The sequence below is a fragment of the Leucoraja erinacea genome, chromosome 26 (genome assembly GCF_028641065.1).
Source record: "Leucoraja erinacea ecotype New England chromosome 26, Leri_hhj_1, whole genome shotgun sequence".
NCBI classification, from domain to species: domain Eukaryota; kingdom Metazoa; phylum Chordata; class Chondrichthyes; order Rajiformes; family Rajidae; genus Leucoraja; species Leucoraja erinaceus.
This window is the reverse complement of record NC_073402.1, coordinates 1,674,675-1,701,221: the sequence shown is the minus strand read 5'-3', so window position 1 is coordinate 1,701,221 and position 26,547 is coordinate 1,674,675. Positions and strand designations below refer to the sequence as shown.

The following is a 26,547-nucleotide window of genomic DNA, read 5'->3' as shown; positions in this document are numbered from 1 at the left end:
GTGGCTACAAATACGCACATACACATACCCCCTGCATGCCCAATTGCCATACCCCCATGCACTGAGGCGCATGTATACATGCACACCCACACCCACCCACTCATGCATGCAAGCACACACACATGCATGCACGCACATATACACACATGCACAAGTACGAGTGCATGCACAAATACACACTAACACACATCCACACATGCACACCACACATATGCACACACACATGAGCGTGCACATTGGCACACATGCACAAACGCCCACATAAAATAAACAAATAAATAGATAAATAAATCCTTTATTGATCCCCTCAGGGAAATTCAGATGTCCAGAAGCCGCCAACCAACAATCCACAGATTCAAAACAAACGCAGGCAGAAAATACATAGAATACACTGTGGACACTACCTGAGAGCAATAAATACTTAAAAAAGACCAATAATAAACAAATAAAAATTAAAAATTGCAAGAATGCATCCCCCTACAGCCTAGAGGTCCGAATTATAAAATCTAATGGCTGCAGGGGTGAAGGGTCTCCTGAACCGCTCCGTTCTACAAGGCAGGGAGAGGAGTCGGTTGTTGTTCTGAGTGCTCTTTTGACTCTGCAGAATTACATGGAGGGGATGCCCAGGGCTTTTCAGGATGACCTGCACCTTGTGCCTCATACGCCTCTCAAGCACATCCATCCCAGAGTCTACTCTCCCCTCCAGCACTGAGCTAGCTCGTTTAACCAGTTTGACCAGCTTCTTGTTGTTTTTTTGCACACATGCACACGCAAACACACACACCCCTTAAACAGGTACCCCCCCATGGAAGGATGTCCCTCCACACCATATCCATATTGACATCCATCTATCTCCATATCTGCTTTGTCATTTATCAACCCCCACTGTCTGCTCTGTAGATCCTTTCTCTCTTTTACCTTTGAACCACAGATTTAAAATCGCAACATTAAGGCTAGGCATGAGTTAATATTGGTCCAGAGTAGCTTTCTGTTGGATGTGTCGGTTGAATTGTCATCCTTCATGTTTAACAGTTCACTGTTGTAAATGTGTGAGAAATCTTTGGACACTTAGCTACTTAAAAATGTTAATCTTTCCTTACAAATTTCTTTTGACTATCAAGATCACTTTTTTGTAATCCATTGAAAATCAATAGGGGGGCATCAGTATGAAAATGGTCATAACTTTTTTAATACTTGAGATATGAAAGTGAATTTGGTGTCAAATTAAACTTATTGTTATGCTTTATCTGATGGGATAAATTGCAGACTTGATTTTTTAAATCTCAAAATTTTGTAACATTGCTACTTTGAACCACAGATTTAAAATCGCAACATTAAGGCTAGGCATGAGTTAATATTGGTCCAGAGTAGCTTTCTGTTGGATGTGTCGGTTGAATTGTCATCCTTGTGTCACAGTTCACTGTTGTTGTGAGAATGGCACTGCTTACTTGATTACATTTCATGCATCTACTCATCATGGGGGGCATCAAAGCTCCACCCCAGTCTGCATCACCTCAACATCCACCGTCCAACAAAGACAAGCGAGTTTAATCTGTGCTTTCACCTTTTTAACACTTCCTCAACGCCCATCCCAATCAAGTTGCAGCTTGTAGCCACGGCTCTGCAAGGAGCAGGAAGAGCAGGATGAGGTGAAACTTTCAACAGCTCAGTGAGATGAACTAATTTAGCCCACGAGTATGTTTAAGTCCAGAAATTGTTCATGTGGCTCTAAGAAACCAGAACTGCAACTTACATTGCACAATGGGAGAAGATGCAACTGTTGATAGAATAAGGCACACACCTTCCTAGTGACACAAGGCTATCTCTATTGATTTTTTCAGGTATGCCCACCAGCTATTATGTGTCAGAAGGAACTGGAGATTCTGGTTTACACCAAAGATAGACACAAAATGCTGGAGTAACTCAGTGGGACAGGCAGCATCTCTGGAGAGAAGGAATGGGTGACATTTCGGGTTGAGTCTGACGAAGGGTCTTGACTCAAAACTTCACCCATTCCTTCTCTCTGGGAGATGCTGCCTGACCCGCTGAGTTACTCCAGCTTTTTGTTTCTATCTTTGGTGTAAACCACCGTCTGCAGTTCTTTATTACATATCTATTAGTTTTAGTTTAGAATCAGGCCCTTCGGCCCACCGAGTCCACACCCACCAGCGATCAGTTCTAGTTCTATCCTACATGCTAGACACAATGTACAGAAGCCAATTAGCCGACAAACCTGCACGTATGTAGAACGTGACAGAAAACCTGAACACCCAGAGAAAACAAGGAGAACATACAAGCTCCATACAGTCAGGATCAAACCTGGATCTCTGGCGCTGTAAGGCAGCAGCTCTTCCCCTGCGCCACTGTGGCAGTGTGCCCATTGCCTATCCTAAATTGTATTTGAGAGTATCATGAACGGTCTTCTTGAACTGCTCCTCCTTGTGAGGTGCTGATTATGTTCCAGCAGTTTTACCCAGTGAGGATGAGAGAACAACTCCACAAGCTCCACAAGTTACTCCAGCACTCTGTGCATTCCTCCAGCAGTTCATTTGTCTTGGTTCAGACCACTATTTTGTTCTATTTCCCCAGCCTACAGCCAGAGTTAAGTCAATGGCAACAGCAGGAATGCATCATTCTCCATTGGCACCAACTTTCATCTAGAGCTGTTTGCTCAATCCCTTCTGATGAAGTTCATGAAACTAATTCATCAATTTTCCATTTAAATATACTGGATACATTTTGTTTCTGGTCAATCTTGCCAAGAAATTAAATTGGAAGGACACAGTACATTCCTCTCAACCACAACACACACATTAAATACAAATATATCATATCTTTGAAATTCAATAACATAATGTAACTCTTAAAGGTGATGGATGCATTGTGTGACTATTTAAATTCCATTCTACTGTGTGCACTTGTATTATTCTTCCTGTTCTGTGTCACATTGAATATAGAACGTACAGCACAAGACCAGGCCCTTCAGCCAGTAATGTCTGTGCTGAACATTATGCCAAGTCCAACTCTTATACTCTGTACATACTCCATGTCCCTCCATTCCCTACATACCCATATGCAATCCAAAGGTCTCTTAAATGTCACTATTACATCTGCCTCCACCACCACGGTACCCGGATGCGGCGCCGACGGACGAGAAGCCGAAGCAAAGAAGTCGAAGCCAAAGAACCGAATGGAAACGAGGCTGAAACTTCAACTAACCGAAGGGGCGGGACGCCTAAAAGCCAACTTACCGAAAAGCTGCGTCGCCTAAAAGCAAACTCACCGTATGGCCTCTCTGTCGAAACACCACCTACCTGAAAGATGGCGTCGCCTACAAGCCAATGAGCTGCGTGCCGCTCTACAGAAAAGTCAACAAACGGACATGACGTTGCCGGGGGGCGGGACTTGTCTGGGATTGGTCCAGACCTCCGCATCCATCACATCACTGTGAAGGGATGAAGATTGTCCCAAACCTCCGCTCCACCCGACCACAGCCCGCGGAGGGTGGCCGTGGGAGTGTGGGGGTTGTCCCGAGGGATGCGCACCTTTGGCCACTTTCAACTTGGTGCTTAGGTTCAGATTGCCCAGTCACCTATGGTTTGTGTGGGAAAATGAACCCCACACTCCCGTCTCCCCCTTCTCTCTCCCCTCTTCTCTCTCCCCCCTCCCTTCTCTCTCTCCCCTTCTCTCTTTCACTCCCCTCCCCTCTCTCCCCCCCCCCCCCCCTCCCCCTCTCTCTCTCCTCCTCCCCCCCCTCTCCCACTGTCTCCTCCCCTCTCACTCCCCTCTCTCTCTCTCCCCTCTCTCTCCCCCTCATCTCTCTCTGACAGCTGGAACAGTGGAGGAGATGCAAGTGAACCTCTGCCTACTTGAAAAAACTGTCAGGAGCCCTGTATGGAAATTGAAGGGGGAAGTAAAGGGATAGGTGTTGCATCTCCTGCAGTTACAGGGGAAAGTACCTGGGGAGGGGGTGGTTTGGGTGGGAAACGACGAGTTGACCAGGGAGTTGCAGAGGGAACTGTCTCTGAGGAAAGGGATGGAGATGGGAAGATGTGGTCAGTAGTGGGATCCCGTTGGAGGTGACGGCTGATGGGGTGGAAGGTGAGGACAAGGGGGACTCTCTCCTTGTTACGAATGGCGGGGGGGGGGGGGGGGGGGCAAGAGCGGAGCTGAGGGGTATTGAGGAAACCCTAGTGAGAGCCTCATCTATAATGGAAGAGGGGACCTAAAGAATGAGGACATCTCCGATGCCTTGGTATGGAACACCTCATCCTGTGCGCAGAAGCAGCATAGACGGAGGAATTGGTAGGGGATAGAGTCTTTACAGAGGCAGGGTGGCTACCAAACTGTACTACACCTCCCCCTTCTGTTGTGGAGTAGACTGACTCCCTCCTCCCCCCCCCCCCCAATCTTTTCACATCCCCAATCCTTTTCCACTCGTCACTTTAATTTCATGTTTCATGTATTTTGTGTTTTATGACTGGTGGCTGATCAATTTCCCTCCTGGGATAACTAAAGTTCTATCGTATCGTATCATATCATTTTGTACCTAGTGTGAAAGGGTGAGCGATGGTCGGCATAGCCCTGCTGGGCCAAAGAGCCTGTTTCTATGCTCCAAACAAAACTATAAGTATATATGCACAGAGGCCATGCATCGTTCCCAAACAGCTAAGTAAGGCTGCAACTTTATCGTAGCATGTGCATTGACAGCCCTTTCAGCATCTGAAGGTTCAGGATCGAAGCTCAGGAAGTCTCAGCGGAGGTAGTGATCAGGTCTGCTTCTTATTGCTGACATTCTGTGGAATTATCGCACCATGGCAGAGTTGTGGTCTCACCATTTAGCTTATTCACCCTTGCCTCAGTTACTATGACACTGTGCTAATGCTTCTCCTTGCTTTCATATGTGTTCCCAGATCCAGTCCTCTGCTCATCCAAAATGGCCGTCCCTTGCTGCTGGATTTGAACGCTGTTCTTTACACAGAACATGAACAAGGCAATAACAAATCCACAAGGAATATGGGAAGATCAATTCCTTGGCTTTGTTCAGTAACCAAATGACAAAGTGAGAGTCGTATTTACAGTTTTCGCCCACCGAATCCGCGATAACCCGCACACTGACACTATCCTGCACACACTGGAGAAATTTACAATAAAACTGAAGCCTATTAACCTACAAACCTGTATGTCCTTGGTGTGTGGAAGGAAGCCGGAGCAGCCGGAGAAAACCCCCGTGGTCACGGGGTGAATGTACAAACTCCGTACAGACATCACCCGTAGTCAGGATCGAACCTGGGTCACTGGCGCTGTAAGGCAGCAACTCTACCGCTGCCCCACCGTGCTGCCCTTGTGAAAATGTTCTACTTAGTGTGACTTTTCACAGGTTTAATCTTCTTATGAGATTTTTGTATAGCAGGGGAATCAAGAGAAGGAGAAATTGAACAAATTTGGATGAAGCATTATCTTATTAAAGTGGAGAGTATGCACCAAGGATTGTGTGACTCCGCCTAAATCATCGTCTTATTTAGGAAAAATAAGTCTTTCCCAACAAAAGCCTTCATTCATAACTCTCGCATTAATATTGTATTCATAGAGCCGTAGTGTGATACAGCGTGGAAACCAGGCCCTTCGGCACAACTTGCCCACACAGACCTACATGCCCCATCTATACTAGTCCCACCTGCCTGCGTTTCGCCCATAACCCTCTAAACCTATCCTATGTTGTGATAGTGCAATATTGTATTAATACTGACATTGAATGTCAGTCAGAATCTTCGGCTATGAAGATCATTTGTCACTGTGTATAGTCAGTGAAGAACTTTTGTTGCCCATTGCTGTTGTTATGTTGGAGCTAAGGAAGCGATGTAAAAACACGCTGTAAAAGCATCGGGAGATGTAAAAACACTTGACTGTTTAGATTTATAATGTCAGAGACAGACTGGTCACGGAAGCTGAACCCTTAGCCCATCAAATCTGTGTCACCTACCAAGCACACATTTACAATACTCTATACAATGCTATTAAATGTTGGGGGTTTGAGGATTAAGTGTCCACTTATAGTTCCATAAGGTCAATGAATTCTTCTTGATGAGGTGTCAGTGGTTATCGGGAGAAGGCAGGAGAGTGGGGTTCGGAGAGAGAGGTAGATCAGCCCTGATTGAACGGCAGCCGATTGGCCTAATTCTACTCCTCTTCCGTATGACCTTATGTGGGTTTGCAGGATATTTAGCCTCTGTAAAATTGCCCCTACGATGTAAGGAGTGGATGAAAAGGTGGGAGCCCATAGAATTAGTGTGAATGAGTGATCAATGATTGGTAAGGACTCATTGGGCATGTTCCATGTTATATCTCATCTAAACAAAATGTCTCATCCTAAACACCCATTGCAGGCAGAGGCTCTTTAACAACCATATAACCATATAACAATTACAGCACGGAAACAGGCCAACTCAGCCCTTCTAGTCTGTGCCGAACACTTATTCTCCCCTAGTCCCGTCTACCTGCACTCAGACCATAACCCTCCATTCCTTTCCCGTCCATATGCCTATCCAATTTATTTTTAAATGATAAAATCGAACCTGCCTCCACCACTTCCACTGGAAGCTCATTCCACACAGCTACCACTCTCTGAGTAAAGAAGTTCCCCCTCATGTTACCCCTAAACTCTGTCCCTTAATTCTCAAGTCATGTCCTCTTGCTTGAATCTTCCCTGCTCTCAATGGGAAAAGCTTATCCATGTCAACTCTGTCTATCCCGCTCATCATTTTAAAGACTTCTATCAAGTCCCCCCTTAACCTTCTGCGCTCCAAAGAATAAAGACCTAACTTGTTCAACCTTTCTCTGAAACCCAGGCAACATTCTAGTAAATCTCCTCTGTACTCTTTCTATTTTGTTGACATCCTTCCTATAATTAGGCGACCAAAATTGTACACCATTCTCCAGAATTGGCCTCACCAGTGCCTTGTACAATTTTAACATTACATTCCAACTTCTATACTCAATGCTCTGATTTATAAAGGCCAGCACACCAAAAGCTTTCTTTACCAACCTATCTACATGAGATTCCACCTTCAGGGATCTGTGCACAGTTATTCCTAGATCCTTCTGTTCAACTGCATTCCTCAAGTCACTACCATTTACCATGTACGTCCTATTTTGATTTGTCCTGCCAAGATGTAATACCTCACACTTACCAGCATTAAACTCCATCTGCCATCTTTCAGCCCACTCTTCCAAATGGCCTAAATCTCTCTGTAGACTTTGAAAATCTACTTCATTATCCACAACACCACCTATCTGCCACAACCGATGTAGCACAACCAATTTAACCAACCAATAACACAAACAGCCCCTTTGGCCGACTGAGTCCGTGCTGACCAGCGATTCCCACACATTAATGCTAGGGACAATTTACAATTTTACCGAAGCCACTTCACCTAAAAACCTGTACGTCTTTGGAGTGTGGGAGGGAACCGGAGATCGTGGATTGTTCAGTCGGTGGGGGCACTGCAAGCCGGCACCCTGTCAGCAGCGTGTCCATTTTTTTTCTACATTTTTTGTTTTTTTAGTATGTTTTAATGTATGTTTTTAATGTTCCTCTGTGCGTTTTGTGTGGGGGTGGTGTGGGGGGGTGAGGGGCAAACCGCTTCGGTCGCCTCCTCCACGGAGAGGCGACTTTTTCCAGGTCACCTCCCCCGTGGCTTAACAGCGATGATCAGCGCAGCCTTTCCCGGAGATGCGCCCGGGGCTTCAGCGGCGGGCACAGCGTGGACTCTCGGCATGGAGCTGGTGTGCCCTCGCTGGGGCTCGCCGGAGGGGAGCGCTCCGTTTCGCTGGCCCGTGGCAGCCGGCAGCCTGATGCCGCAGTCTGCACAGCTCCAGATGGCGCGGCGTCTACAGCCCGGGATCTCACGTTGGGGACCCGGTGAGTAAAAGAAGCTTCTATCTCCGTCCCGTGGCCAACTTCTACTGCGGGCGCGGTGGTGACTTACCATCGCCGGGGATCCCTGGAGGGGAGCTTCATCTGTCGGCCCTGGCTGCGGTGCTTCTGGCTGCGGCGCAAACTTTAAATCTTCGACCGCCGGCCTGCAGCCTACACCAGCCTGAAGCCGCGATCTCCGGTGGGGAAGAGCCGATCCTGGACTTAACTTGACTTTTACCTTGTCCTTTTACCATCTGGACGCCCGCTGCGATGGGTGCGGAGGGTTGAGGTCCCGACCACGGGGGAAAATGGAGGAGGACTGGCCAATTTCTGTTACATTTTTATTGTGTTTGTGTGTTCTTTGTCATTGTACCGCTGCTGACAAATTCATTTCACTTGCACTTTATGTGCAATGTGACAAATAAAACTGATTGTATTGTTTTGATTGTATTGGAGAAAACCCACACAGTTATGGGGAGAACGTACAAACTCCGTATAGACAGCACCCGTAGTCAGGATGGAACCCGGGTCTGGTGCTGTAAGGCAGCAACTCTACCGCTGCGAAACTGTGTATCCTTGTGGTAGAAATGTGGGCGGGGATATATATATATAAACAACTTGCACCATTCCATCATTGCATGCCTTATGACCACAAGACTGGTAAAAGGCAACGCTGCCAATCTTGGTGTTATCTGTGAACTTACGGATGTTTATCCAGCCGTTCTTTAGTTTGCATTCCATTGGCAACATAACTGTAGAGAAGAGGTCCACGTCTGTAGGAGGTGTAGCTTGTCACAGAGGTGAGGCGACTGGCTCCATAGGGAAGGCTGCAGAAGGGCAGGGATGATACACACTCCCTATCACAGTGCTCGGCTGTAAACGGCATCAGCTCCGTCTGACCACTGTCATCAAACTGTGGCAGGAAATCTGTCAGAACAAAGACATACATCAGAGCAATGACAGACACAAAATGCTGGAGTAACTCAGCGGGTCAGGCAGCATCTGTGGAGAAAGATATTAGGTAACGTTTTGGGTCAAGACCCTTCTTCAGACTGAGAGTCAGGGGAGAGGGGAATGAGAGATTTAGACGGTGCTTGGGACAAATGAATGGAAGATATGCAGAAAGCAATAATAGTGAAGGGAATGTGGAGCCCACAATGGTCCATTGTTGGTGTGGGCGAGGTAATAATGAGATACAGACAGTGAAGTCAACAGGATGACAGGATAAAGTAGTATGACAACTAGGGTGAGGGAGGGATGGAGAGAGAGGGGATGCAAGGGTTGCTTAAAGTTAGAGAAATTAATATTCATATTGCTGGGGTGTAAGCTGCCCAAGTGAAATATGAGGTACTATTCCTCCAATTTGCACTTGGCCTCACTCTGACAATGGAGTTCATCAGAGCAATATTTTACAACCCAATGAAGAAAATATACACTTTGAATAAATAGTCCACAATGTTACAAAAATCATGTGGTACAGGTTTGTCCTACATTTGAACAAGTTATCCAGACTAAATTCCAGTTCTGTTTTCGCAATGGGATCAGCCTATGTGAACTTGTCACATAAAGTTGGCCAACTGGATCCAAACCTGGTTTGACAACAGGAGATAGAGGGTGATGGGAGACAGTTACCTTTGTCATTGGATGCTTGTGAGTAGTGGTTTCCTACAAAATCGGTGCTGGGATCCTTTATGCTTGTAATGTGGCTTGGATGTGGAGGTGGAAGGCATGATGTGTATGTTCATAGGAACATGAGGTGTGGTAGAGTTGTGGATAGCATGGAAGGTCGTCTTAGGCAGCAGGTTTGATGGTGAAATGGGGTGAAAAGGAAAATGGAGTTGAGTACAGACAAATGGACCATTATGTGCTCCACCTTTCTTGAGACATCCTCTGCTTTGTTCTGTACCAGGAATAACTTTGTTCTGTACCTGGTAGAACCTTCCCATACCTCTAGTTTCCCCCTCCCTGACTCTCAGTCTGATGGAGGGTCTCGACCCGAATGTCACCTATGCTTTTTATCCGGAGATGCTGCCTGACCCGCTGAGTTACTCCAGTATTATGTGTCTATCTTAGTACAGGCAAATGTGAGGTGTTCGGTTTTGGTAGTACTAAAGAAGCTGGGATATACACCATGAATAGCAGGGTCTTGCGGAGTATTGGATACAGAGATACCAAGTTCATGAAAGTGACGTCACATTTAGATAACGTGGTTGGGAGGTTTAGATGGTCGAACGACCTTCATTGAAGCTGGGTCACTGCCAGCAACTATTCAACAAACTCACCACCACCAAATGGGGTGCCAACCCAACAGCAGCACGTACTACAGCCTTAGCACTCTGCTTCTCTGCTGCAGAATATGCCTGCCCTGCTTGGGAGAGATCTTCACATGCAAAGAAGATAGACTCATCCTTGAATGCCAGCTGCCGTAGCATCACTGGTTGCCTCCGATCTATAGACATAAACAACGTCTACCTACTGGCTGGCATCGCTCCCTCAGACATCAGGAGAGCTGTTGCAAGTAGGGCAGAACATCTGAAACAACTGACAGATGATAGGCACCCATTACACAACCATGTGCCCCCTCCTAGGTGGTTAAAATCCTCCGAGAGCTTCCTAACCTGCATCACCCCATTGGAAACAACACCAACTGAAGCTCGTCTCCAGATATGAAAGAACAGATTAGCCACTGTCCCTAACTCCACCCAGATGGGCACAAACCAGCAGCAGGGCCCTTACCAGTAGGTGCTGATGAACACTGGTTGAACTGGAGACGTCTCAACCGACTGCGAACCGGGGTCGGGCGGTCAAGGGTGACAATGGGGCTACATCGAGGGTACAACAACCTGTGACTGTGGCACACAGGCCCAGACAATGCAACACCTACAACAATGCCCATTGCTGGATAACCCAGGTACTACTGCGGACCTTGCACTCACTACTCCAGCAGCGCAATGATGTGTACAGCAGTGGCGAGCCACTATAGAGCATAGGACACGAAAGAAGAAGAAGCAATTAAGAAGTGTCCAGATGAGCACTTGAATCACCTAGCTTTGAAGGCTATGGACCAAGTGCGGGGTGCCCAACAGTCGATGGGAACGTGTTGGTCTGTTTCCATGCTGAATGATTCTATGACTCTAATTACATCCTCTGGACCATGGTAGTGTTATGTATCTCTGTCACTACATTAACAAGAACCCATATTACAAGTAACACAGAGTCATAGAGTCATAGAGTGATACAGCGTTGAAACAGGCCCTTCGGCCCAACTGGCCCACACTGGTCAACATGTCCCAGCTACACTAGTCCCACCTACCTGCATTTGACCCATATCCCTCCAAACCTGTCCTATCCATGTACCTGGCTAAATGTTTCGGAATCGCTGCGATAGTACCTGCCTCAACTACCTCCTCCGGACGCTTGTTCCATACACCCACCACCCTTTGCATGAAAGTTCATTGGTTTCTTATCCCTGACCATGGCTGCTTTGTACGAAGTTTGCACATTCCCCCCGTGACTTGCGTGGGTTTCCAGCGGAATCTCTGGTTTCCACCCAAACTCCAAAGATATACAGGTTTGTAGGCTAATTTGTTGATAAAATTGTCCCTAGAGTGTGTAGGATAGTGTTATTATCCAGGGATCGATGGTCGGCATGGACTCGGTGGGCCAAAGGGCCTGTTTCCACATTGTATCTCTAAAACTAAAAACTAAAAAGTACAAAATTAAATTATTATATTAAAAAAATGAATTAAAAAATACGTTAAAATGTGCAATGAACATGCAGTCCTTTAATCCCTGCTGATACACACCCTCTTTACGAAGTGGGTGATAGGATGGCAGAGCTTTAAGGACATGAGTAGAGGAAGAATCAATAGCAATGCGTATTTATATTTCCAGACAGCACTTGATGCTGAATGGAGATTAGCTGTAAGTGATAAGAGGATGCAGGCAGGCTGAGGAAAGGGGGTGTATATATTGAACGTAAACACAGTGTTATATTTTATCATAGCTGGAGCTTAGTGTTCAGATGTGTTCTTGGAGTGGCTGTAGATGATGTTTACTAGAATAGCTCAAGGGAAGATGGTCGTTGGTGGTGAACAGACTGTGAAAGCTGGGGTGTTCTCTTTGGAGCACAGGAGAGTGAGAGAGGAACGGAGAAAGGCAACTAAAAATTAGGGACCTAAACAATGAAGATAGAGTAAACTGGCAGCAGGTTCAAGAACCAGAGCAAACAAGAGTGAAAAAACTATATCGCTCCTCCATTCTCGGAGCTACAGCCATTCTGCACAATCAAAATGCCTGCGATATTTAGTCGTGTTATTTAGTTTAGTTTAGAGATACAGTGTGAAAACAGACCCTTCGGCCCACCGAGTCCATGCCAACCACTGATCACCAGTTCACACTAACTCTATCCTACACACTAGGGGCGATTTACAATTTTATCAAAGCCAATTAACTTACAAACCTGTACATCTTTGGAACGTGGGAGGAGACCGGAGCACCCGGAGAAACCCCACGCAGATCATGGGGAGAAGTTACAAACGGCGTACAAAAAGCACCCGTAGTCAGGATGGAACCCAGGTCTCTACCGCTGCGCCACCGTGCCGCCCTGTACAGTGCAAGGCAGGTGAACGGCAGCTCTCATAGAACATATTTGACAGCTGGGAAGGGCTTCATAGTTTCACTGGCTGACTTTGACATTCAGAAACCTTGAAAAAGACTGAAGCTTGTATTAATGAAAGCAATTTTAAAATGTCAAAAAATAAATAAATTTGCAAAACATTTGCAAAATTGCAAAAGTATCTTATAAAACAGCTAAAAATAGTCAATTAAAAAAAAATCTAAACATTTAAACATACTGACACAACAAATGATAATTTCTATCCAGCGTGCTTTGGAGAACCACTTCTTTAGTTTAGTTTAGTTTAGTTTAGATTAGTTTAGATTAGTTTAGATCAGTTTAGATTTGTTTAGTCTAGTATCGAGATACAGCGCGGAAACAGGCCCTTCGACCTTAGTCTGCACCGACCAGCGATTCCAACATTTATACCAAGCCAATTAACCTATAAACCTGTACGTCTTTGGAGTGTTGGAGGAAACCCAAGATCTCGGAGAAAACCCACGCAGTTCACGAGGAGAACGTACAAACTCCGTACAGAGAGCACCAGTAGTCTGGATCAAACTTGGGCCTCTGGCGCTGTAAGGCAGCAACTCTATAGCTGCACAACCGTGCTGCCACCGTGCCACCACCGTGCCACCACTGTGCCACTACTGTGCCACCACTGTGCCACCACCGTGCCACCACCGTGCCACCACTGTGCCACCACTGTGCCACCACTGTGCCACCACTGTGCCACCACCATGCCGCCACCGTGCCACCACCGTGCCACCACCATGCTTTACTGTGCCACCACCGTGCCACCACTGTGCCACCACCGTGCCTCCACAATGCCGCGACTGTGCCAACACCGCGCCACCACTGTGCCACCCCTGTGCCACCACCGTGCCTCTACTGTGCCACCACCGTGCCACCACCGTGCCACCACTGTGCCACCACTGTGCCACCACTGTCCCACCACTGTGCCACCACCATGCCACCACTGTGCCACCACTGTGCCACCACGGTGCCACCACCGTGCCACCACCGTGCCACCACTGTGCCACCACCGTGCCACCACCGTGCCACCACCATGCCACCACTGTGCCACCACTGTGCCACCACCATCCCACCACTGTGCCACCACCCGTGCCACCACTGTGCCACACCATGCCACCACCGTGCACCACCACCGTGCCACCACCATGCCACCACCGTGCCACCACCGTGCCACCACCGTGCCACCACCGTGCCACCACCTTGCCACCACCTTGCCACCACCGTGCCACCACCTTGCCACCACCTTGCCACCACCTTGCCACCACCTTGCCACCACCATGCCACCACCTTGCCACCACCTTGCCACCACCGTGCCACCACCGTGCCACCACCGTGCCACCACCATGCCACCCACCGTGCCACCACCATGCCACCACTGTGCCACCACTGTGCCACCACCGTGCCACCACCATGCCACCACCTTGCCACCACTGTGCCACCACCATCCCACCACTGTGCCACCACCATGCCACCACTGTGCCACCACCTTGCCACCACCATGCCACCACCGTGCCACCACCGTGCCACCACTGTGCCACCACTGTGCCACCACCATGCCACCACCGTGCCACCACCGTGCCACCACTGTGCCACCCCCGTGCCACCACCGTGCCACCACCTTGCCACCACCGTGCCACCACCGTGCCACCACCGTGCCACCACCATGCCACCACCGTGCCACCACCGTGCCACCACCGTGCCACCACTGTGCCACCACCGTGCCACCACTGTGCCACCACCGTGCCACCACCATGCCACCACCATGCCACCACTGTGCCACCACCATGCCACCACCGTGCCACCACCCTGCCACTACCGTGCCACCACCGTGCCCCCACCGTGCCACCGCCGTGCCACCACCGTGCCACCACCGTGCCACTACTGTGCCACCACCACCGTGCCACTACTGTACCACCACCCTGCCACCACCATGCCACCACCCTGCCACCACCCTACCACCACCATGCCACCACCGTGCCACCACTGTGCCACTACTGTGCCACCACTGTAACACCACTGTGCCACCACTGTGCCACCACCGTGCCACCACTGTGCCACCACTATGCCACCACTGTGCCACCACTGTGCCACCACTGTGCCACCACTGTGCCACCACCGTGCCACCACTGCCACCACCGTGCCACCACCATGCCACCACCGTGCCACCACCTTGCCACCACCGTGCCACCACTGTGCCACCACCGTGCTACCACCGTGCCACCACCGTGCCACCACTGTGCCACCACCGCCCCACCACTGCGCCACCACTGTGCCACCACCGTGCCACCACCGTGCCACCACCGTGCCACCACTGCCACCACCGCCACCACTGTGCCACCACCATGTACTGTGCCACCACCGTGCCACCACTGTGCCACCACCGTGCCACCACTGTGCCACCACTGTGCCACCACTGTGCCACCACTGTGCCACCACTGTGCCACCACTGTGCCACCACTGTGCCACCACTGTGCCACCACTGTGCCACCACTGTGCCACCACTGTGCCACCACTGTGCCACCACTGTGCCACCACTGTGCCACCACTATGCCACCACTGTGCCACTGTGCCACCACTGTGCCACTACTGTGCCACCACTGTGCCACCACCATGTCACCACCGTGCCACCACTGTGCCACCACCATGTCACCACTGTGCCACCACCGTGCCACCACTGTGCCACCACTATGCCACCACTGTGCCACCACTGTGCCACCACCATGTGTGCCACCACTGTGCCACCACTGTGCCACCACTGTGCCACCACCGTGCCACCACTGTGCCACCACTGTGCCACCACTGTGCCACCACTGTGCCACCACGTGCCACTACTGTTGATTTTGCTTGGATCACTGTCCTCGCTCCAGACTCTGTGGGCAGGTCTCCCCACAGTGAGCTCTGTGAAGATTTACACTACCCTGTTCTCCATGAAGATTCCACAAGAGCAGCTGGCAACATACTGGCATGGATTGTGATGAACCAGCTGGCTTTAGCCCACAACTCACTCAAGCCTTGGGCAGCACAGAGAGCTTGTAGAGCTGCTGTCTTAGTCTTGGAAACCCTGGTTCAATCCTGAGCTCGGGTGATGCCCTGGAAGATCTTGTCACCTACTCTGTGTAGGAAGGAACTGCAGATGCTGGTTTACACCAAAGATAGACACAAAATGCTGTAGTAACTCTGCGGGACAGGCAGCATCTCTGGAGAAAAGGAATAGGTGGCGTTTCGGTTTCTTACCTCCAGAGATGCTGCCTGACCTGCTGAGTTACTCCAGGACTTTGTGACTACCTTTGACACCTACTCTCTTACACAAAGAATCACTTCTGTGTTTTGTGCTCCTCATCGGAAGCTACGCAACAACTTCCACCACCGCCAGCCACAGTGCATCGCTCAGTTCAGTTCAGGCAAGATTTAAGTAGAATAACCCTCTCTCAAGTTGGAGCAGCTCCTAAAACAGATCATAGGCAAAGCAACTCATGTTGGATGCCGACTCCAGTCCTATTAGTTAGCAGGCAGCACACAGTCTCCCCCAGTTTGTATTGGAAACAATGGATGTGTTAATAATGTGCTAACCCTGGACTTGTTTTCAGTAACAATCCATAAAGTCATAAGGTCATAAGTGATTGCAGTAGGATTAGGCTATTCGGCCTATCAAATCTGCTCCACCATTCAATCATGGCTGAACTATCTCTCCCTCTTAACCCCATTCTCCTGCCTTCTCCCCATAACCTCTGACACCTGTACTGATCAAGAATCTATCTAACTCTGCCTTAAAAATATCCACTGACTATTTAGTCCCTTTCACTGAGAATCGCCAGTCTACATAACTTACTGCATGGGTAGTCCACTTCATCACGCATGGAATAATCTTTCCTCTGTCGGCAGGTGAAGTTTTGGGCCTGGGGGGTTTCTTTCACCATCTTGTACTTCCGAGGAAGATCCACATCCACGGTTTGCATTGCCTCCGCGCTGATCTCCTCATAAGGCTGAAGGATGCAATTAGTAACAGGAAACTCGTTATCACCATTGTGTTATTTCCCAATCACCAATTCGTCAATACTGAGTTTTATTAAATAACAACAATATCACTTTTAATGAAAGTAGATCTGCACAAAATACCACCCATGTGTTGAAAGAAAAGTATCGGTTAACACATCTATATATATGGGGAGAGCAGACACAAAATGCTGGAGTAACTCAGAGGAACAGGCAGCATCTCTGGAGAGAAGGAATGGGTGATGTTTCGGGTCGAGGAAGACTGAAGAAGGATCTCGAGCCGAAACAACAGAGATGCTGCCTGACCCGTTGAGTTATTCCAGCATTTTGTGTCTATCTCCGCTTTAAACCAGCCCCTGTAGTTCCTTTCTACACATTATTAATGGGGAGGGATAGTTGGTCTGCTAGTTCACATTCAGGCTGTAACGTGTACACTATATGGCTCCTTAAAGGAATTAGTTGTGCCTGTGCTTAGTTGTACAAATGTTGCTGATAACTTTTATTCGGTCCATATTGGCCAGGTGCCACTATATTGGCGGTTGCCAAACCCCGTCATGTAGCCGGCCGCGCAGGGAGAACCTAGGGGGAACCACCAGCACGGAAACAGTGTCGGCCCTACAAGTCCATGCCGAACAAATTGTTTTCCCCCTGTCTTGCCTGCACTCGTACCAAACCCTGGGAACTCAGATCCAGGATTTTTAAATGAGACCAATGAACGACACCACTTCCACTGGGAGGATGCCTTTCTACACCTTGAAAAGAAGGCCCCCGGGGCTTACCCCTAGACTGTCCCTTAATTCTGGAGTCCCAGAGAGGAGAGATTCTCAAAGGACGCTTGTCTCACTGGTGATCTGCATCATTTTAAAGACCTCTATCAGGTCCCCCCTTAACCTTCTGCGCTCCAGAGAATAAAGACCTAACTTATGCAACTCTACATGCAATCTGGAGGGGGATTGGAACATGAAAAGAGCATCAAAACGGCTCACTGGTGACTCTGAGGTGACGGATGCATCAGTGGGCTTGGAACATTTCCAAATGCACGGCCTCTGGTGACACAAATATGCTGGGCTGTTTCCATAACGGCCTCAGCGGGTACAGGGGACAGGCAGCATCTCTGGAAGGAAGGAATGGGTGACGTTTCGGGTCGAGATCCTTCTTTGGACATCATACATAGGGTCCTTAATCAGGGACTGTCAAATAAAAGAATCAAACAGTTTGCTTACCTGACCCTCAGTCTCACTCCATTCCGTTAGTGCCTGTTGCTGTCTGTGTTGCCACTCTGTCTGCATCTTAGCTAGTTCCAATTTAATATACTCAATGTCCTTTTCAATCATCGCGATTCTCTGTGTAGACTCTTTACTCTCTTCTTGAAGTCGAATGAATTTCTGAATAATCCCATCTGTGATTAGAGTAAATAGACAGGAATAACGTGGAAAAAGCAATTTACAAATATTTAACACCTGACTTCGGGGCTCGGGACCTGAATTTGGGGCTCGGCCGCGGGCCCAGTGTACAACATCATCGGGAGCTCGCAGGTCACAGGTTGGTGACCTGTTTTTCCGGAGCTCCCGCAACTACAGCTGCGTCCGCTGGACTGGATGGCGGCAGCTTCGGCGGCTTCGACCACCCCGGGCCACGGAGCTTAAACCGGCCCATTCGCGGAGCATGGTTGAGCCGCGGGACTCACTCACCATCACCCGGCGGGGTCACAGCAACGGAAGCCTGGATCGCCTCAGCACAGAGGGAGAACAAGGGGAGAAGAGACAGAGACTTTAAGACTTTTGCCTCCATCACAGTGAGGTGGTGCCTGGTGAACTCACTGTGGTGGATGTTAAATTTGTGTTTATTGTGTGTTTCTGTCATTTATTATTATATGTATGACTGCAGGCACGAAATAAAGGAAATTCAATTCAATTCAATTGCTCCTGCTACATTATATATGTACCAGTCCACCACCGGTTTTCCGGCACCTTTGCTTCCAGACCCTTGCCGCATTATCAGTTTTGCCGGACCAACCGAGGTCATGGCCTTGGGGCAAAGTCGGCCTCGGAAGTCGGCTATGGGAATGGATCTGCCGGCTCAGTCCAGTCCGGAGTTCCAGAGCCTCGTCTGCAGGGAGCGAATTCCAACCACTAATCAGTGTGGAAGTCCTGATGAGGTCGAGGCAACCCAGCCGAGGCACCACATTGCCGTGGGAGTTTCCAGGGTGGGACTTAAAATACCGTCTCGTAAATTTATCCAGATAACAGGTGGTGCCGGACCACCAGTTGCCAGAAAATCGGCACAACTTGCCCACGAGACCAACTTGCCCACGAGACCAACTTGCCCATGAGACCAACTTGCCCACGAGACCAACTTGCCCACGAGACCAACTTGCCCACCCATCTGCACAAGTCCCACCTGTCTGCGTTTGGCCCATACTTCTCTAAACCTATCCAATCCACGTACATATCAAATGTTTCTTAAGCGTTACAATAGTACCTGGCTCAACTACCTCCTCCAGCAGCTGGTTCCACTACACTTTGTGTAAAAACGTTGTCCATCAGGTTCCCATTAAGTCTTTCCCCCCGCACCTTAAAACTATGTCCTCTAGTTCTCGATTCCTCTACTCTTTACACGATGTATTCCTCTCGTGATTTCATACCCTTGTATAAAATCACCCTTCATCCACCTGCGCTCTAAGGAATAAAGGCCTAGCCTGCTCAACCTCCCCCTATAGCTCAGGCCCTCGAGTCCTGGCAACATCCTTCTCCTCTTCCTTGTAAATCTTCTCTGCACTCTTTCCAACTTGACAACATCTTTGCTATAACATGGGACCAAAACTCATTCCAGATAATTTAGTGTCTGATGGTTTACTACAGAACCAGAGGAATGGTGCACAGTCAAAGATCCCAGCTTTCATTTGAGTTATTAACTCAGGGTAGACAAACAGAACTGCAGATGCTGGAATATTGAACCAAAAAACATCAAGTGCTGGAGTAACACAGTGGACCAGGCAGCATCTCTTTAGAAAATGCAAATGCTGGATTGTCCGACTGCAGAAGGGTCCAGACCTGAGATTTTGCCTGACCCGTTGTGTTACTACAGCTCCTTGCGTTGTGAACTCAAGGTCCCGTCCACCTACTGAAGAGGTTGCAAGTGAACCTTACTGTCGATGTCAATGTAATGCACAGCTTTAATTCTTCAATCGATACAGCCAAAACCATAATGCCTGGTCATTTATTTTATTACTATACGATATAGTTTAGTTTTATTTAGTTTAGTTTAGAGATACAGCGCAGAAACAAGCCCTTCATCCTACCGAGTCTATACTGACCAGCGAACCCCGCACATTAACACTACCGTATACACACGAGGGACAATTTACATTTATACCAAGCCAATTAACCTACCAACCTGTACGTCTTTTATGCCGCCTGCCACTGTTGCGGGCTGGAAGAGTCTGTGTACCACGTGTACATGGAGTGCGTGAGGCTGCAGCCACTGTTTGAATATCTAAAGAAGCTGCTCCTTGCCTTCAGGCTGCATTTTTCACCCACCATCCTCATCTTTGGACACCCTGTGTGTAGGGGAGAGGGTAGGGCTGAAGATGTCCTGGTTGGGTTGCTCCTGGGCCTGGCCAAGCTGGCCATCCGCGAGTCACGGCACCAGGCGGCGGAGGGCTCTACCCGAGCCGGCTGCCTGCCCCTTTTCTGGGGATACGTCCTTGCCCGGGTGCGGATAGAAAGGGAATACGCCCTGTCTACGGGCACCCTGAGGGAGTTCCGCAACCGCTGGGCACCGAGGGGAGTTGAATGTATCCTGGACAAGGATTGCGATATAGTTGTTTAGCAGTTGCTTAGTATATTTGTTTGTCTTGTATTATGGTGGTGTTTTATTTTATTGTATTGTAAATGCTACTTTAATATTTGAATAAATATTTTTGATTTAAAAAAAATAAAATAAATAAAAGCCTGTACGTCTTTGGAGTGTGGGAGGAAACCGAAGCAGCCGGAGAAAACCCTCGTGGTCACGGGGAGAACGTGCAAACTCCGTACAGACGGTCCCATACGGAAAAAAATTACATCTCCGTCGGGGTAAGAGATTAGAAAAAGTTTCCAAAAAGTTTCCCCCCCACCCCCACATAAAACAAGCTACAGAACATTAAAACACATTTAGCATGCACAGATAAACAACAAAGGAAGGAAGAACTGTTGGCGGGGCAGCAATTGCTGGTGCCAACTTTCAAGAATTTTAAGTATTTAAGGTTCTAGATTGTATCATTAGGTGTTCTGACAGCAAGCTATGAGTAATGCCACTCACTAACACGTGAGAACAATTAATGCTATGAAAGGGAGGAACTGAACAGGAAGGCCTGAACAGGAACAGGGAGTGATTACCGATCAAACCTTACACCTGTATAGAACATGCTAAAAATAGTCAGCAATGCAGAAGTTCATCCAGAGAGCAAATGGAGTTAACATTTCAGACGTCATCATAATTAAAGGCCAGTGGCCTAACATGTGACCAGTTTTCCTCCGTTCGCATATTTTTAGTTCCGTTTAGTTTAGAGATACAGCGCAGAAACAGGCCCTTTCATCCACAGAGTCCAGCGATCCCCGCACATTAACATTATCCCACATACACTAAGGAAAATTTACCATTTTACAGAAGCCTATTCATCTACAAACCTGTACATCTTTGGAATGTGGGAGGAAAGCGGAGAAAGAGTAGAAAACCCATGCAGTCATAGGGAGAACGTGCAAACCTCGTACAGACAGGCCCCTTAGTCAGGATCGAACCCGGGTCTCTGGCGCTGTAAGGCAGCAACTCTACTGCTGCGCCACTGTGCTGCCCGGTGCTATGCTAATATGCTATGCAATTTGCTATATATTTCCTCCATTTTATATTTATGCTAAAAATGTCTAGAGTTCATAATATTCTTCCCTCTTAAAAGCGAGATCAGAATTTAAAATCTTCAGATTATTGGAAATGAGATCAATTTGTCTTCGAAGTTTGATAATTTTTAATAAATTCTAACCCGATTTCAAGGAACACAAAAGACATTTTGGCCAACGTGTACTTCATTCATTGGTTACAGACACAAAATGCTGGAGTAATTCAGTGTGTCAGTCAGCATCTCTGGAGGAAAGTAATAGGCAATGTTTTGGGTCGAAACCGTTCATCAGACCCGGACCATCAGCTACTTCTGGTTTTGCGGAGATGCTGTCCGACCAGCTGAATTACTGCGGCATTTTATGTCTGTCTTGGTATGGTATGTTTATCATAAGGTTCACACCTATCTGTCCGTGCGGAGGGTCTGTGCGGACCCTGAGGCTTGCACACAGTTCTCCATTCGTTGAGGATGGAATTGGCTCCTGAAACTCAACCTGCAAAACAAAAGAGTTGTGTGGGTAGGAAGTGCAGATGCTGGTTTAAACAAAAAAAGCTTGAGTAACTCAGCGAGAGTTGATCAGGTGTTCCGACTGCCTGCCGTGAGTAATGCCATTCACCCACATGTGTCAGTAACCGATGAGAACAGGATAAATTGCATAGTTACAGGCACTGAGAGCCACGTGCCACCAGACCTATAGCATGGGAAGAAATCATAACCACAGTTTCCTTAAACCGAGTTCAGGAAGGATTTTTTTCAGATGGATGGTCATTAGTGTGAAGTATTAACCATGTTTCCCTCACCACAGTTGCTGCCTGGCAGTTCCAGAACTTTTCTTTCAGATTTCCAGCAACTATTTTCGACTGCAGAATTGTTTTGACATTAATGCTTTTATAATTTTTTTGCATTTAATATTTGCTTTCCCCTGCATCTGCACGCCATAAGATCACAAGAACAGAAGAAACGGAATGCCATTTGGCTCCATATTCCAAGATATCAATTTACGAATCATCTGGCTTCGTTCAGTATATCTCTGCATTGTCCTTTAACAAAAAAAATAATGTCCTAATTAACAAGAACTATGGGGTTATTTGCAGGGTTATTATATATAGGTGAAAAAAAACTAAGTGCTGGAGGAACTCAACAGGTCAGGTAGCATCTTTGGAGGGAACGGATAACGGATGTTTTGGGTAGGGGCCCTTCTTCTGACTCCAGACTTTGAGTCTGTGACAATAAGCCAACAACGCTATTGTCCACTGATCTAGAATCCAGGCTGGAATCCAGACATCCTGGATGGAGAGTTTAGTTTAGTTTAGTTTAGTTTAGTTTAGTTTAGTTTTGTTTAGCTTAGTTTAGTTTAGTTTAGTTTAGCTTAGTTTAGCTTAGTTTAGTTTAGTTTAGTTTAGTTTAGCTTAGTTTAGTTTAGTTTAGTTTAGTTTAGTTTAGCTTAGTTTAGTTTAGTTTAGTTTAGTTTAGTTTAGTTTAGTTTAGTTTAGTTTAGTTTAGTTTAGTTTTGTTTAGTTTTGTTTAGCTTAGTTTAGTTTAGTTTAGTTTAGTTTCGTTTAGCTTAGTTTAGTTTAGTTTAGCTTAGTTTAGTTTAGTTTAGTTTAGTTTAGTTTAGTTTAGTTTAGTTTAGTTTAGTTTAGTTTAGTTTAGTTTAGTTTAGAGATACAATGCGGAAAAGGGCCCTTCGGCCACCAAGTCCGCACTGACCAGCGATCCCCGTACACTAACACTATCCTTCACATTCTACGGGCAATTTACAATTTTACCAAAGCCAATTAACCTACAAACCTGTACATCTTTAGAGTGTGGGAGGAAACAGGAGATCCCGGAGAAAACCCACGCGGTCACGGGGAGCGCATACAAACTCCATACAGACAGTACCCGTAGTCAGGATCGAACCCGGGTCTCTGGCGCTGTAAGGCAGCAACTCTACTGCTGCACCACCATGATGCCCTATTGAGGTTGATGCTATTTTACTGCAATGCAAAATCAACAATTGAAACGGGAATATGATCAGGTATTTAATCATAACCTCAATCAAGGTGCAGACATTAAGTGCAAGGTTGGCTTTAGATTATGTGTGATGTTACTTTCCACTAACATCGCTCCAGCGTTAGACAAATTGGGCTAATGTTTCTCTCTGGCAATTATTCACATGTCACCTATCTACACATTCCTTTCTACCTCAGCTCCATACATAAATGTTTTAGACTACAGACGTCCAAAGATGAACAGGTTTGCAGGTTAATTGGCTTGGTATAAATAAATGTTAAATTGTCCCTGGTGTGTGCAGGATGGTGTTAGTGTGCGAGGATTGCTGGTCGGTGCGGACTCGATGGGCTGAAGGGACTATTTCTGTGCTGTATCTCTAAGCTAAACTAAACTTAACTAAACTAGGCATAGGTGAGGAAGGACAAGTTTTCAATACATAGTTTTAAATATAGGATGAGAAGTAACAGTATAAACCAGAAAATAAAGTTAGAGTAGATCTCAAGGGATTATTGATTATGAAGAGGAATCATAATATCTGCAACAACTTGCAGGAGTTTAGAGGCATGTCAACAGATCTGAACATACAGCAATGGCCATTCCTCTCCTTTGTTTTTCTTATAAACCACCAGTTCCTGGCTTCACATTATTGCCTGCTGATTCAAACATGACACTGAAATTATGATTTTGAATATCTAAATTTAAAAGATCGTGTACACCCGAGAGTTTTGATTTCTACGATTGATGGTAATAACTAAACGGTTAACTATATTTAAACATTGTTGACAGTCTCAATAGGAATTGTGTTCTCTATTTCTGTTTTGTTTTATTCTGGCAGCATTTAGTACATTATAACTTCAAAGAGTAAGCATAAGAACAGGCCCTTCTGTTCACAATGCCGAAGTCGAACATGATGCCAAAATCAACTAATCCCTTCTGCCTGCACTTCTCTCCACCACCTGCACATTCACATGCCCATCAAACAGCATTCCAAGTGCCAGCAGGAATTGACATTTAGATCAAGCATTTACAGTAAAAAATATCCTCGAGTCACCTTAAATACAGTAATTAAACATTTTACAAAAAAAAATCACACCACTTTGGATAACAGCAGTCCTGGTTTGTTAAATGTTTAGTTTAGTTTAGTTTAGAGATACAGCGCAGAAACAGCCCCTTCGGCCCACCGAGTCCACACCAACCAGCGATCCCTGCACATTAACACTATCCTACACCCACTGGGGAATGTTTTCATTTTTAATACCAAGCCAACTAACCTACAAACGTGCACATCTTTGGAGTGTGGGAGGAAACTGAAGATCTCAGAGAAAACCCACACAGCCACGGGGATAACGTACAAACTTCGTACTGACATGGAACAGTGGTCGGGATCGAACCCGGATCTATAGCGCTATAAGGGTAGCAGCTTTACCACTGCGCCACTCAAATCCTCTTTTACACTCAGATTGAAGTGAATTGTGAAGTGATGCGTGTGACAGATTTTACATGCATGCATGGTTGACTGAATCTCGAACAGAATGAGTAATCATTTTTAACCACAGGTACCTGGCCAATGTTCCTATTCTGACGGATATATCTGCAACATTCACCCATTCGAACAAGTTCTCAACACAGATAAAGTTTCGGGTTCAACCAGTAATTTCACAAGGCTCCGTGGAATTAAATTTCTACTCTTTGTTTTTAACACGTCTTGTGTTTGACATCCCTCAATAAAACCTTTGATGTTCTATTCTGGCCTTTCATCTTTTTAGATATATTATTCATATTTTAATCTCTTTATCGCGGCTTACATAATTGTAATCCACCACGAGTTATCTATCCGTCATAGATTGCTTATTTATTTGTCATATTTATTGTGATGACAAATGCTTATAATACCCCATTGTATTCAGTTGGCATACAGAACAATACAGCACAAGAACAAGCCCTATGGCCAACCATGTCTGTGCCAAACACGATGCCAAGACCAACTCTTACCTGCCTGCACATAAGCCGTATCCCTTCATTCTCTGCGTATCCATGTGCCCATCCAAAAGTGTCTTAAATGACACTATCATATCTGCCTCAACTACCACCCCAACAGTTCATAATGGCCACCCACCACCATCTATGTCAACATCTTGCCCTGCATATCACCTTTACATTTTGCCTCTCACCTTAAAGCTATGCCCTCTGGTATTTGATTTTTCCATCCTGAGAATATGTTTCTGACTGTCTACCCTACCTGTGCCTCCCAGAGTTTTAGATATTTCTATAGGTCTCCCCGCAACCTCCAGCACTCCAGAGAACACAATCCAACATTGTCCAACATCTCCCTGATAATACCCCATAATCCATTCTGGATGTCAGTTGCTGTGTTGCCAGACATGGGATAATACCTCCAACAGGATCCCACCACTAGCCAGATCTTCCCATTTCCACCCATTTCCGCTTTCTGCATAGACCGTTCTCTCCGCAACTCCATCATTAACTCGTCCCTTCCCACCCAAACCACCCCCTCCCCAGGTACTTTCCCCTGCAACCGCAGGAGATGTAACACCTGTCCCTACACCTCCTCCCTCGACTCTGCCCAGGTACATCGATAGTCCTTTCAGGTGAGGCAGAGGTTAACTTGCACCTCCTCCAACCTCATCTACTATATCTGCTGTTCCAGGTGTGGACTCCTATATATCCGTGAGACCAATGCAGGCACAATGATCATTTCGATGAACACCTCGCTCAGTCCGTCTAAACCTACCTGATCCCCCGGTTGCTAAACGCTTTAACTCACCCTCCCATTCCCATACTGAGCTTTCTGTCCTGGGCCTCCTCCACTGTCAGAGTGAGGCCCAGCACAAATAAGAACAATAGAAGGAACAGAACCTCATATTTTGCTTGGGCAGCGCACAACATCGTGGTATGAATGTTGACTTCTCTAACTTCAAGTTACCCTTGTTTTCCATCTCTCTCCATCCCTCCCCCATCCTAGTTCTCCTACTAGTTTCACTGTCTTCCTGATCGTGTGCCTCGTGTTCACCTTCCTAGAATGGTTCAGCTAACATTGAACCATTCTACATTTCCATGAGCATCGTCTGTTTTGATCTGTCCTTTTCACAC

General features: G+C 47.1%; 1 protein-coding gene across 3 annotated transcripts in view; it reads right to left on the bottom strand.

The window, feature by feature from the left end:
* Nucleotides 1-26,547, bottom strand: part of LOC129709600 (uncharacterized) — a 55,550-nt gene that overhangs the window by 10,852 nt on the left and 18,151 nt on the right. For all 3 annotated transcript variants that reach the window (XM_055656051.1, XM_055656052.1, XM_055656050.1), the window contains 4 exons: nt 21,844-21,934; nt 17,789-17,964; nt 16,402-16,555; nt 8,623-8,845 (listed from right to left, as the gene is read on the bottom strand). In XM_055656051.1, the coding sequence (XP_055512026.1) occupies nt 8,623-8,845; nt 16,402-16,555; nt 17,789-17,964; nt 21,844-21,934 (644 nt within the window). The remainder of the gene's footprint in view (nt 1-8,622; nt 8,846-16,401; nt 16,556-17,788; nt 17,965-21,843; nt 21,935-26,547) is intronic.